Genomic DNA, 14,028 nt, shown 5'->3' on the forward strand with positions numbered 1-14,028 from the left:
GTGTAAGGTTTGGAGGTGCTTTTTTTGTTCTGTTTTGGTTTGGTTTTGACAAGAGCTTGAGTTAACATGCTGTAAAGTTACTCTGATTTCAAAAGAAGGCATTCTACTTTGGGAGTTAAACTTGGTAGGTTCTGCAATGCAGATATACATTTTATTGATAGCACTTTCCAGTGCGGACAAGCCCTTAGGTAGCATATTGACATCAACAAATTCACTTTTGTTTCCGTGTTCTCCCTGCTTCAGTGCTGTCAAGTACAGAGGAATGGTTACTTCTGAATAACTCAGTGAAAATTTTAGTGGGGACATTTCTGTTCATGTTAGATTGCACAGCATCAATTTGAATCGACAAAAATTGAGGTTCTGCTATGATAGCATGATTTTGTTTTTTCTCTCTAGAACAAGAATGCTGAGTGCTGCTATGAGCCGAATGACATTTGTGTAGATACCCAGGCAAGCAAAATTCAGATGCACTCAAGGTGAGTGAAGGACATGCGCCAACATTAAACATCTAATAGGGGAACTGTTAATTCTGTCATTGTGCTGCCTCTTACGATATGGTAAAGCTGATATTAGATATTTTTTTCATTAGAGAGGCTATTCCAGCTGACTTTATCATGCAGAGCCAAATATTCCAAGGTCCAAAAATATTCCTGTGCTCTGCGGAAAACATGAGGAAACAGTGCTCAGGGCTGTGGGGAGCAGAGTGGCAAGGGCAAACCAAACCTTCAGTGCTAGTCAGCTTGTAAAAATGAGATGGAAAGTTAATCGGGGAGGAAAACCAACCAGCGTGGGGTTAGTGGGGCTGAGCCAGTGCTCAGGGCTTCTGAGGTGCAGCAGCCATGTGGCTTCATCTGGGGTGGCTGGTTAAGAGTTAATGCATTAGAAAAACTAGTTTGAAAAAGTTGTTCCTGCCGGGATGACTCATGTTAGACAGGTCAGACCTGCATATTCACTTCATTTTAGTGTAATCACGCACGAATGTAAGTTTCTGCTTGCTTCAGTGTCTTTCAGGACTAGGGGGAAGTTGTATTTTGCAAGTGCAGCACATTCGTGCATCATCCCAAAGGTTTAAGAAATGATAGAACTTTGAGAAGGAGCATTCCTTGCATTCGCCACAGTCTTAACCAGAATTGGAGGGTTTGGGATTGGGGTCTGCTTTGCGGCTGAAAACAAATCCGGTACACTCATACCTTCCAGATGTTTGCGGTGATTTCAGAAATGCTTACAACTATCGATAGCTCTGGGAGGGAGAAGCGGGACCCGCCGGCGGCCCGGGCTGCCCTTCGCAGCCAGGCTGGGGACGATGGCAGCAGCGGGAGCCGCGCTGAGCCGCCCCGGGGGCTTCGCACCGCTCGGCTGGGGCCGGCTGGGGGCTGCCCGGCACCCCGGGACCCTTGGGGCGGGGGGCCCGGACAGGAGGTGAGGTGCGGAGAGTCCGGTGGGACTGGAAATGAGGGAGCCACAAGTAGCTGCGGGGAGCTTGGGAGGGACCGGGGCGGGGACTCGGGGCCGGGGTCCCCCTGCCCGCGGCGGGGAGGGGAGTGGCGGGCAGGGGAGGGAGGCAGGGAGGGAGCGGCCCGGCAGCGCCGGAGGGGGCGGGCGGAGGGCGCCTCGCGGCCGGCTGCGCGCGGAGGGGCGCGGGGAAGCGGCCCGGCCCGTCCCGCTGGCGGCGGCGCTGCGCCGGGGCGCCCCGTGTCGCCCCACCATGGGCACCGGCTCCGGGACTGGCCGGCAGCGGCGCCCCGGCGCGGGGCCGGAGGCGGGCCGAGGGTGCTGTGACCCCCGGCGCGGCCCTGCCCACCCGGCCGGCACCGGCCCCGGCTCCAGCACCGGCACCAGCGCCGGGCAGGGCGGCCCGAGCCGCCTGTCCCGCGGCAGCAGCTGGAGTTGTCGAAGTTGGTGGTGGCCGCGATGAGCGCGGCTCCTCTCCGCTCCCCCGCCCGGCGCGGCCCCTGACGGCTCCTGCCCCCGCCTCGCAGGCTGCTGGGTTTGGTCTCGGGTGCCTTTTTTTTTTTGTGTGTGTGTGTGTATGTTTTTCTTCTTTTTTTGTTATTTTTCTCCTCGGTCTCGCTCTCGCTCCAGCCAAGGTGAATGGCCCGCGGTGTGTGTAGCTGGCCTCAGCGGCTCCGCAAGGGGAAGATGCTGGCGGTGGGGGTGCTGGCCGGCCTCTCGGTGCTCAGCCTCCTCACCTACGGCTACCTGTCCTGGGACAGCCTCGGACGCGGCCCCGCAGAGGCGCCGGCTGCGCTGGGAGAGGAGCGGGGGGTCGGCGCCCTCAGCTCGCAGCCGCACATCGTCTTCATTCTGGCTGACGATCAGGGCTTCAGAGACGTAGGGTACCACGGCTCGGAGATCAGGACGCCCACTCTGGACAAGCTAGCCGCCGAAGGGGTTAAACTGGAGAACTATTATGTTCAGCCTATGTGCACACCATCCAGAAGCCAATTTATCACTGGAAAGTAAGTTTACTGCTTCATTCTTCAACTCTCAGGCTTAATCGCCATTCCGTTTGAAAAGAACCCGGGTCTCTTGGGTCGATCCCAGTCAGGTACGCCTCTGCCTTACCCTGTAGGCAGAAGGGTGCTTTTCTGATTCACTTAAAAACCTCGAGCAAAGTGGACTTTCTTATATGTGTGAAATAGTGAGATAAAAGTCGCGTTCTGAGGGCCAATAAGAATTCAGCACTGTGAGCTGCCCTAGCAGAGTGTTGTGATACATGTACAGTTACTGCATCGCTGACATATGTGCTAGTTGTCAAGTAATGCTGCTGGTACTGCAAAGTGATCAGCTTAGGATTTGCTGTCCAGTTTTGGTGTGACTTTGAGGAGGGCTGCGTGCGAGGGAAGTGGAGGTGTGAGGTTTCCTCTCACACCCTGCAGCTGCACATTGGCTCTGGGTCACGCTGAATCTCACCTTAAAGCAATTTCCCTCTGGGGGTTTCATTAGATTTATGGGATGGTTCCACAGTGCCGCATGGGTGGATGAATGCAAGAGCTCAAAACTCTTAGGATCCTCTGGGCTGTGGAATCCCTCTTATCATAATGCAGCCACCACTTTGCAAACATCTGAAGCCCCTGAAATAGGGGTGATGGTACGGGTGAGTATTGTGTAACTTGCTGCCTTTGGTAGTTTGTGTGTCCCTGTGTTCTGTTAAGCAAACAACCCAACCTCAGGGCTTTTTACATGAGAAAGTTACTCAGATTTAAGGAGAGGGGCCGACAGCAACAGGAATTTGAGCTGTAGGAATAGTTCCCAAAGAACTCCAAATGTGGACACATTTACTCTGGAACAAGAATGCCTTGTTTCTGTTTAGCTTAACTCGCTCTGACAGGAACGGGGAACTCTTGAAAGAACAAAAAATGGAACGAGAGGAAAAAAGTCATTTAGTTTATTTTCTCATTTCTTTAAATATAAACAGGAACAAAGTGATGTTAATACTGCTGGTAAAAGAAACACATGTTTAAAGAAAGCAACTGGCCTGGTGTCTTGCATCTCCATATGGTAGAGCTGGAGATAATTCCCAGTCTCGCTCTGGTTCCAGACATGCTGGATAAGTGAGATCTGCACGGAGGACAGACACGATATCTAGAGCAAGGCTTCCCATGGTTTTTCCTCTGCCCCTCCATGTATGGACAACCCTAGAGTTGTTTTGAAACACCTACTTGCTTGTTCACAAGAACACAGTTGCACTACAGCAACTGAAGTAGCATCTAACATAGAAAATTAGTACCAGGAAAGCTTATAATGCATCCTGGTTGTCTTTAAAGCCATGCAGCAGTTGGGAGCGAGGACCAGCGCCAGCAGCGTGTAGCCAGCCAGCTTTCTGAGGACCGTGGTTTGGGAAGCGGTGCTTTACAGAGGGAATGTTGTGCTGCAAAATGACTCAGTCAGCGGTCAGAGGAATGGGAGAACTGGGTTCCCGGGGAGCCAGGGTACTGTGTTGGCTCTTGGAGGCTGCAGAGGTTGTCTTTATGCTAAGTTGAATGAAAATAAAGGAAGGAGTAGCAATACCTCACTTTAATTATGTTGATCCTCCATTGCAGAGTGTTTACTGTGTAAATACATGGTAGCAGTCAGTAGGCATGTTCTATGGAACCCACTTTGTTCATCAGCTTGTCAGGCGGAAATAATTCTGACAATCTGCCTACTTTGGTTTTGGAACCCTCTATAGGAAAAAATAAATTTGCTTATACTTCATCTTTGTTTTCTCAGTCTGCTGTTCTGAAATCCATAGAACATTTTTTTGATGTTTTTCTACTTTGGGGATAAAAGCAGCAGAGAGAAAAGATTGCACGACTGAGAAATAAGGGAGGAAATGGTGACAGATTAATAGGTTTGGGTAAACTGTTAACAAGGCAGATCCAGAGGGATGCAGTCTCTTATGGCTGAAGATAAATGCTGGTGATAACTACTCTGAATGCAGAGGTACCTTAATTAAAAGGCCAAGAGTCAGAAGCATTTAATCCAGAAGTGCTGTTATTTCTTGAATTCCAGAATGTGTTAGTTCAAGGCTATTTGTTCGCTGAAGGCCCACCTGGATGCTCCGTGCCTCCCAATGCACACAGTGTGCGTAGCGTATTCCAAACGGTACCTGATTGATCTGTGAAAAACAGAGGGACCTGTGTAAACCAGAGTCATTAGGGAGCGCTGGCTCAAGTTGCCAAGTGGAAGTTAGACTTCAGGCAAAGAGACTTTGAATGTTCCAAATTCTTTGTAGGTCTCCAGGCAGTCCCTCTAAGGTTTACACTAGTAAAGAGACCCTTTTTTGGTAGCTCTCCTATGCTAGTGAATGACTGTGGGGGAGAAGGTTAAAGAAGTAAGGTTAATACCTTCTCATTTCTTTTTTCTTTCCATGCTGCCCACAGTACTGCAGCTGGTAAGTCTGTCGTTTTCACCATTGCCTCTGTTTATGTTCTTGTGTCCAGTGCTTGACTCTTTGGCCTCCTTTAAATTCTTGCTCTCTCCCACTGTTACCTGTCAAATTCCCATATGCTAAGAGTGAGGCTGGGTTCCACAGCTTTTATTTCACGCTGCATTTAAAGGCACAGGGAGGGGGCTGCAGCTGAGCTGAGTGTTGGGAGTAGGGAAGAAATGTGTGAGCCAGTGGGCTGGCTGCCACGTGTGATGTGCTGTCCCGGCAGGCTGAGCTGGGGCCACAACAGGGAGGGGAGTGAAGCGACTCTTGGGAAGCAGTGCAGCCCTTGCTCTGCAGCTGCACAAGTGACCTGGCTGAGAGTTTGCTCCTCCTTGAGCTATCCTGGGATTGCCATAGTTCCTGCCTGGGCTCCTGCAGCTGGCTTGAGAATTTGACAGCCAGTGCTCTCTGAAGACTTCCTGCTATTGCTGTGCGCTGGTTTCAGCAGGGCAGTGGGCTCTGTATGCTCAAGAAGTGTTGAATAGGTGATAGATTGTAGAAAATCTTTAGGCAAGTTTGAATGTAAGTCATCTTCCAGACCAGTTCTGTTGCATGACAAAGTATTCTTTTTAGCTTCTTCATTAAAAGTAATAGACATGTCTCAATAAGGAAAGTAATTCAAGCAGAATAGCTTGGGATGCCTAGCTTTAAACTAGTGCTGGGATGAAGACTCTTGTAGGGTCACTAAATGAGATACAGGAGGCTGCTAAACTCTGAGACTACTTTTTAACTCATCCTTGTCTTTTGAAGGAAATGAAAAATTTCTAAACACATTATTTTATTGGAATTTACATAGAAGAACACAAAAAGTAAGGATTGTAGCCAGGTTATAATCAGGTAGTAGGAAAAGCCTGCAAGAACACAGAATGGTGCTCAGCCTGGGCACAGGCTGATGGGTGATTAAACATTTCTTGAGTTAGCTGTTGTATCTCTGTGCTTAATGACCTTGATGACTTCTTATCCCCATAGACTGCTTTTGTCAGTAGTGTTTCAGATGATCTTGATTTATTGAACGCTACAAGTTAATATAGCATACAAAGAAAATCTAAGATTATGTGTGAAGTTTTTTGTTCACCTGTAAGAGTTGTCTGAGGTGTGATAGAATGTACATCATTAATCTGCTGTGGTACAGTTAGATGTGGTATTGCTTATTTAGATAGTTTCTTACATTATCACACACTGTCCTGACCAGCAGTAGCAATCAACTAGGACTGTTACGTGCTCTGGAATCCTTTTGGGCCACAGGAAGGCTTCTGACATACACAAGAGCATGGGGATCTGTGTTTGTAGAAACTGGTACACAGCCAGGGTTACAGATCACTAAAGAATCTGAACTGCCTTTTACAATGAATACTTATGAATCATGGAAGCGCTGCGCTAATCTCAGGATTGGGCTCTGCATGATGGATGGAATGTGGAGATGGAAGATGTTGAGAAATGTTGAAGGTCTGAGGAAATAAATCCCATTTCCCCTGGGATAAAATGAGATACAGAGAACTTGCTTATCCAGAGGAGACAGAAATAGACTGTAATAATTTTATATGAGTTTGATAACTGTATAAATAATGCATACATACACATATGTATATATTACTTGTTAGTATGCATTCTCATCCAGGCAAGACTGTGTAGCTGTATGTCATTCACCATTAAAAATGGCAATATCTCAGTAAACTAAGAGTTATTTTGACAAATAGAAGAAAGTTTAAAATATTTTTAATTGAAAGCAGTGCAGCTGACTTGGAAGCAAAGAGAAATACTTTTGTATGTGGTTTCAGACTCTTGATGCATCTTCTGCCTCCTGGGTGCACTGGGAGTGATCTTCTCAGCTGTTTGGTTGCTCTGAGCAGGATCCAGTACGACCATCTGTGACTGAGAAGTTGTCTTCTGTGTCCTGAGCTGGAGGATCTCAAAGACCTGAGATCTGTGCACTTTGGTGCCCTGTGTGAGCCCTGAACCAGCTGGGCACTGGTGAACTATCAAGTAGAGGAAGAACCCCAGGCCAGATATTCTCAGACCTCCTTGCAAGAGGTGAACTTCAAAGCAGACGAGTGCTGGGCAGGCCCATGACCACAGCACACTGGCCTGGTCCCAGCACAGAGACCCTGATGGTTTCCACTGGTGTTGTGCTATCAGCACATTCATAAAAGGTTTATTATTATAGAGGAAGAAATGCTGTGAGTAACACAGTGTTACATTTGTAATTATTAAAGTAGGAAGGATTGCAAAATGTCCGCCCAAAATGTCAAGAGATGACCTTGTACTGTGTCTGCTCTGATGTAAAGAGATTTGGCAGTCAATGGTCTTGAGTGTAATTTTGGTCATTGTTTTCATTAAGAACCTAGACAGTAAAATTAAATGTGCTGATTAAATGTGTGGCAAAAAAGGAAATACCAAGATTTAAGAGGCAGAGGGTGAGCAGGTATCTCAAAAAGATAACTTTAGAGGAAAGATCAGAAGGGATGGGATACGTCTTCACTAATTAAGATCAAGGCTTTAAGGCAAAGAGGAAGAGAATCATGGGCTATCAGTATCATAGTGAATGGTACTACAGTTGAATGGCTTTCCTCCGTAAGAAAAACTTCTTGTTAGGTAGTAGGGAGAACTTTCAGATGGTAATGATTGTGAAACCCTGAACAGCTTGCTTTAGGAAATTGCTGAGTTTCTTTGTTGGCAGTCATTAAGAACAGACAAGACAAATATGTCAGGAATGACATATTGTAGCTGAATTTGTCTTGGGGAAAAGGTTGAACTGGATGGCTTCTCTTCCAGTTCATATTCTTCTTTGGCTCATTTGAGGTACATATTAACTACAGAGGGTGTTTTGCAGGAGAGTGATAGCAAAATATTTTTAAAACAACACACTGCAAATAATTTCTGTTTTCAGTCAGAGATAAAATGGGCTGTGTGAAAGTTCAGTTTTCTTCCAGAAATTGCTTTATTTTTTCCATATTCTGATTTTCTCTGAAAATTTTCAAGATTTTTCCCCCCAGGCCTTTATAACTCTTGTGGTATGTGATCATTTATTCCTGCTGACTTCTTTCTTGACAGTTTGTGGGACTGCTGCCAAACATGTTGAGGTATCTTTTTCCATGTTCTTGTTATACATCTTGCACTTAGGATGACATTGTCCATGTATATGCAGCATACAGAGAGAACGAATAAATAATTGAATGTTAGGACTTCCTTTTCTTGTTTCATTCTCTCTCAGTGCTCTCCTGTGTTCTTTCTGCAGAAGATTAGATCCAGTTACTGAAATGCTCCCATAGCCTTCAGCTGAAAGTTAAACTCCAAGCCTGCTCATATCATTGTAATTACTAATGTGCTATAAAAAGAAACATTTGGAGGAAAGAGCAGGAAGGGAAACTGCTTATGAACAATAAAGATTAAATAAAAATTATAATAATAACATGAAAGGAATAGCAAAGTTTAGTGCAGGTTGTGGTAACTTTTCCTTGCATTGCTTTCAGGAAACATTTCTTATGCATTTTTTAAGCATATCATTTAATACTTTTGGTTCACTACATGAATGAATATGAGGCAACCATAGCATTATCTGGTGTGTGATTAACTAGATAGTGGCAACAGATTAGCTTTTCTCACTGTCCAGTGTATACAAACTGCAGATGTTAAATAACGCAGTTGGATATAAATGTACAACCTCTTTGACTGTCAATCAGCAGGACTCTGAGGAGGCTGTTACAGAGTTGTAAGAGAAAAGAGAAATTATAGTCAAAGTAAACTTAGGCTTCAATTGATTAGGGAATTTTGTTGTCTTCATCATAAGAGCCAAATAATATTTCCAGTACTGTCAGGTTAGGTGGGACTTAAAATTCTGAAAAATTAAAATCAGATGTTCATTGAAGTATTTTTTGCTTGATTTCTCAGATTTATGAGGTAAAGAAGAGAAAGATCTGTCTATCTGTGGTCTTAGTGATACTTATCCTGGTGGCAAAGTCAGACCCGGGGAGTTGTTTTCATTATTGTCTGTGTTTTAGTTCTAGTTTTGATCTTTTCTGTGTTTCTGAGTAATAATCAGTTTTCTATTTGATTTGTTTTATCAGGGTCTCTGAATGTGTTAATGCAATATTATTTTAAAGTAGTTCTTTAAACTTACAAAGTGTTTGATCATTCTTGAATGCAATTCAAGTGTTCCTCTAATTTTTGTTCATTATATACATCTAGTAAAGTAGTCCTCATAAAATTGAGCATATTCTTAAAGTATCTCATATCCTTATAATAATATTTCACTGATATATGCACAAACACATGAAGTACATGATCAAATACAATCAGTCAAAAATGTAAACGTTTGTTTAATACTAACACACATCAAAGAAGATGAGCAGGTGAAACCTAAGACATTAGATTTATGGAGATTGTGGTTATCTTTGAATTCTCTTTTTCTGTTTGACAGATTAGTCTAGCTCATGTTTTCACAGAATCACAGAATTGTAGGGGTTGGAAGGGACCTCTAGAGATCATTGAGTCCTGCCCCCCTGCCAAAGCAGGTTCCCTACAGCACGTCGCACAGGTAGGCGTCCAGGCGAGTCTTGAATATCTCCAGAGAAGGAGACTCCACCACCTCCCTGGGCAGCCTGTTCCAGTGCTCCGTCACCCTCACTGTAAAGAAGTTCTTCCGCACATTCATGCAGAACTTCCTACGCTCCAGTTTCTGGCAGTTTCCCCTTGTCCTGTCTCTGCACACTGCTGAAAAGAGTCTGGCCTTGCCACTCTGCCCCCCACACCTCAGATATTTATAGACCTGGATCAGGTCCCCTCTCAGTCTTCTCAAGGCTAAACAGACCCAGTTCCCTAAGTCTTTCCTCATAGGGGAGATGCTCCAGGCCCTTCACCATCTTAGTGGCCCTCTGCTGGACTCTTTCCAAGAGATCCCTATCATTTTTGTACTGGGGAGCCCAGAACTGGACACAGTATTCCAGACGAGGCCTCACCAGGGCAGAGTAGAGGGGGAGGATCACCTCCTTCGACCTGCTGGACATGCTCTTTTTAATGCACCCCAGTATGCCATTGGCCTTTTTGGCTACAAGGGCACACTGCTGGCTCATGGCCAACCTGTCGTCTGCTAGGACGCCCAGGTCCCTCTCTGCAGAGCTCCTCTCCAGCAGGTCTTCCCCCAACCTTTTGGGGTTCTGGGAATTTACATATTTTTTTCATGTGCTGTAGCAAATACCTTAATTCACTACCTCCGTCAGAAGTCGGTAGTGCTTTCTCATTAATCCTTAGTTGTAATTCTTTGAGATTTCCCTTTCCTTCCCCTATAGTTTTTGCCTTGATTTGTATTCTTCCACTTTCAGGTTTTCTACCATGAGGTGAATTTACTTTGTTTTAGAATGGGTGTTTAAGAATGAATGAGGTAATTTCACCAACCTTAGATTATTAAATTAATATGCATAGTATGAGATAAACAAACATTCTGCCCATGTTTTCTTATGTAGGATTTGTTTGACTTCTCTGAGACTTTTTATAACAACTACCCATTTTATTAGTTTCCATACTTAAAACCCAGAACATCTATTTGGAGACATTAGTGTGTGTATGGGAAATCACAGCCTGAACCTCTGATTAATCAGCTGAGGCAAATGTTGGGTCAGCTGTGGGAGCACAGGTGAGAGTAATGTAGCTGTGCTCCCGGAAGGGGTGGACTTCGACTCCACCTCCTCTATGACCTCATTTAAGGGCTGACCACCACTAAGGCAGCATCTCTTGGAGATTGTTCCCCAGTGGAGACTGCCTCAGCTTTCTTGTCAAGGCATTGACATTGGTGAGTTTTCCTTTGCTAATAACCTTTGACTATTTACCACCGTCTTGGTTAACATCTTTACATTAGCCACCCTTACAGTGTGTAAACTGGTTGGCTGAAATGTGAATAGCTCAGAAAGAAATCAAAGTAACACTAATGGTTAACAAATCTTAAATATCAGTATGAAAGATGTTTTAACCATTGAGATTTGGCTGAAATGACTTTTGACGTTTTATGGCCTGTGATAAAGTGGAAGAATTTTAAACAGTGAACTTTACTGTACCTGCTGGCTCATAATAAGAAATCAGTGAAACATGTTTCATGATTCTAGTTCAGCTGCATGTGTAACACATTAATTAACTGCGTCAGCTATCAGCTGCCTGTTGATTCAGCCTGTTATCACCACCTTATCAACATGTAGTTTGGGTGGAAAAAAGAAAGAACGCAGTGCTGGAGTTAGAAGATAAGCATGAGATAACTGAATACTTTTTTCTGTGAAATTATGCTCCCAAAGATATTGTAATAGATGACAAGCATGAAAGTAGACATTCATATAGTGTGCTGTGTCCAAAAGACTTTATTTTCAACCTAGGGCAGAAAATGGATGTATAAGAACCAAATCTGTACTGTTGGTTGTTTATATGTTTGAATACCTGGTTCAGTAAGACCTCTGTACCTTGACACCCTTCTCACTGTCTTGACGTGTAGAATTTGAGATAGTTGTTTGTGAACCAAAGATCAGCTGTATCTGACACCTTGGGCACAGATGTCAAAGGAGTGGGAAAGGAAGGTTGCTCTGTACTCATGTCACCAGCAAGTGTTGCCTGTGGGGTCCTCACATGTAGAGTGGGAGGAATGTGAGAAAGTGCACAGAGTTAATCATGGTTGTCGTGTGAGACACCAAAAGTGTATTCCCACACCACATGTTGTTGGAAAAAAGCAATTCAGTGCCTCCTTTAAAGGGTCTGTATGAAGTAATAGAATGTATTTGGTTATTAATGCTTACAACCATAAATATAGAAGTGTTTATTCCAGTATCTGGGAGCTATTAAAGATATTGAAAGCAGTACAGTGAAGATCCCACAAACCTTGATTAAAGTCACAAACATCAGCAGACAGTTTTTAGTGTCTTTTGTACATGCTGAATATTCAGGTTATGATTTTGTACAGTGATCCACATGACAAGGATTACTTTAAGATATGATTATTTAGTGCTGTCAAGTGTTCATCCTCAAGTATTTGTTGTACTGTGTCACAGTGTGGTGGCATATGGGCAGTCTTTATGGTGGACAGTGAAAAACTGAAATTTTCCACTGTCAAACATTCCAATGTTGAAAAGATTCAAATGTATTGCTTCTAACAATTAAAATACTTGATGTTTCATACTAAAATTTGGTTGGATCAAATAACCTCCATAAATTCCCTCCAGACCCTAAAAGTATTTTATGGTGCTAATTTGCCACAACAAATAATCTTGGAGCAGGGGAAAGGAGCAAATTACTTCAGTGTTGCTTCTTGCCCTGTAGAATTGCTCCTGGTAAAAAAAAAAAATAAAGTATTTGGAGTGTTTAAGTGTTTGGTCTGTAGTCTTCTTAACCAGCCTGAGCGCACTCTCTTCGGAGTCAGCACTATCATGGCCCTAATAAATCTTGTTTTTCCAAGACCACAGCATACTGGTGAGGATACAACAGCACTAAATTTAGTATTATTTCTGAAAGTCTCAACTGTTCCCTGTCCTTTCACCAGACCCACGCAGGAAGTATATACGTTACTAAGCATACAGAGGCTTTCATGTGTCAGCTATGTACTTCCTTGAAGCTGCTTTACAATTTGTGAGATTTATTTCTGTCGTCTTTCTTCTTAACCTGATTGTTGCTGCTATTACAGTATGGAATTCTTTTTAGTAGGAAAATGAGAATTTGAGCCCATATATAGAGCTAGAAGGAAGGTAACATTTTGCTGGTTCTTATTGTTGCAAGTAGGTGTTTGTGGCCCTTTTACATTGCAGTCTTTTAAGGTGAAAAAGAATAAGCCTCTGTGATGAGCTCAAGAATATTTGGCCATCTTGCTCATACTAGATGTATATTCTGTCCATGATGCAGCCTTATGAAAAGATTAAGAGTTTAGGTAATACTGTTTGGCACTATTATAGCCTTGTTGAGTCTTTACTGCGTCACAGATTATTTTTTTTACAACCCTTGGCAGTAATGTATTTCCCACAGTGAAACCTCGTGTAGCATCTCCTGGAGTCTGAAGGTTTTGTGTTGATTTCAGCATTTAGTAAGTTCTGCCGTCTCAGACAACTACAGGGTTTACATGTTTCCTGTGTTACCAGCTTCTGCTTTGTTTGTAGCAGTTCGAAATTTTGGCACTAATTTACCTGCTCCTTACAAACCTTTGCCAGGTCTGAGTTGGTGGCAGACGGAGTCCAGCAACAGCAAGCTCTTGGAGGAGTCAAGTGTTTTCATAGATGCTTTCAGTAGAGATGTTTCTGTTGATTTTGGGCTCGGATCTTTCTGTACAGTGCATTATATTTCTGCCATACAAAACATTGGCTGTTTTCAGCCAGGAAAATGCAGCTCAAGTAGTGTGTTAATGGCTTCTGTGTGAACCCTAAGGCTCTTATCAGTATTGTCAGCAGGAGCCAAGTGGCTTTTTTAGCATCCTTTTGATAGTCTGCCTGCTACTACTAAGTGTGACCTTCAAGTGACCTTGAAGTTTAATACTCTGCATTTGTGCCAACATTTGCCTCCTACACTGCATTTGTTAACCGACTGTGATCTCCAACAATGAATTGATTTAGAAGTTTTCTTTGTAGCGGCATGGTTTTTCTGTGCAAGTCTTTATAGTGCTTTTTGACTCTGGAAAGCTGTCATAATAAAATGACACTGTGTTATTCAACAAGTTCCCTCTGTGTAACTGAGTCATATCTGCTCACTTCGGTAGCAAAAACATATGTTTTGTTACCAATAGCCGTGTGGTGAGTCAACATTCCTGAGGCAAAATTAAGTTTGTGGGTTATTTTGTTTTCTTTAATGTCCAAGTCTGAGACATCTTACAGGAAAAAAAAAAAAAATGTAGTAAGTATTTCCAGTTGAAATGATTTCATGTCATAGTTGTTGGTTTTTATTCTGGCACTTCGGGTTCTTAGAAAACTATTTATCATCCTATGTATTTAGGGTCAGAAGCAGATACAGCATGAAGAAGCATTAACTGTTCATGAAAAGAGTGGGCTTTACTCTGTGGGCTTGAGTCCTCTGCCCAGGTTCCTGTGTTGGGAAGCCCTGCCTGTGAGGTGAGGGCACCCCATTACAGACGAGGACAATTGGTGAACAAACCCCTTCCCAGC

General features: G+C 43.8%; 1 protein-coding gene across 2 annotated transcripts in view; it reads left to right on the top strand.

Moving 5' to 3' along the window:
* The first annotated feature begins 1,010 nt into the window (after positions 1-1,010).
* The window catches only part of ARSJ (arylsulfatase family member J), a 39,635-nt gene continuing 26,617 nt past the window's right edge, over positions 1,011-14,028 (top strand). Inside the window, exons 1-2 of one of the 2 annotated variants that reach the window (XM_015861943.3) lie at positions 1,011-1,178; positions 2,083-2,459. In XM_015861943.3, coding sequence (XP_015717429.2) covers positions 2,092-2,459 — 368 coding nt within the window. In that variant the 5' untranslated portion in view covers positions 1,011-1,178; positions 2,083-2,091. Of the gene's footprint in view, positions 1,179-2,082; positions 2,460-14,028 lie in introns of those variants that run through there. The other variant, XM_085547023.1, reaches the window with a different exon arrangement.

This window comes from Coturnix japonica, chromosome 4, assembly GCF_054131305.1.
Source record: "Coturnix japonica strain WE chromosome 4, WE-NBRP24, whole genome shotgun sequence".
Classification (NCBI taxonomy): domain Eukaryota; kingdom Metazoa; phylum Chordata; class Aves; order Galliformes; family Phasianidae; genus Coturnix; species Coturnix japonica.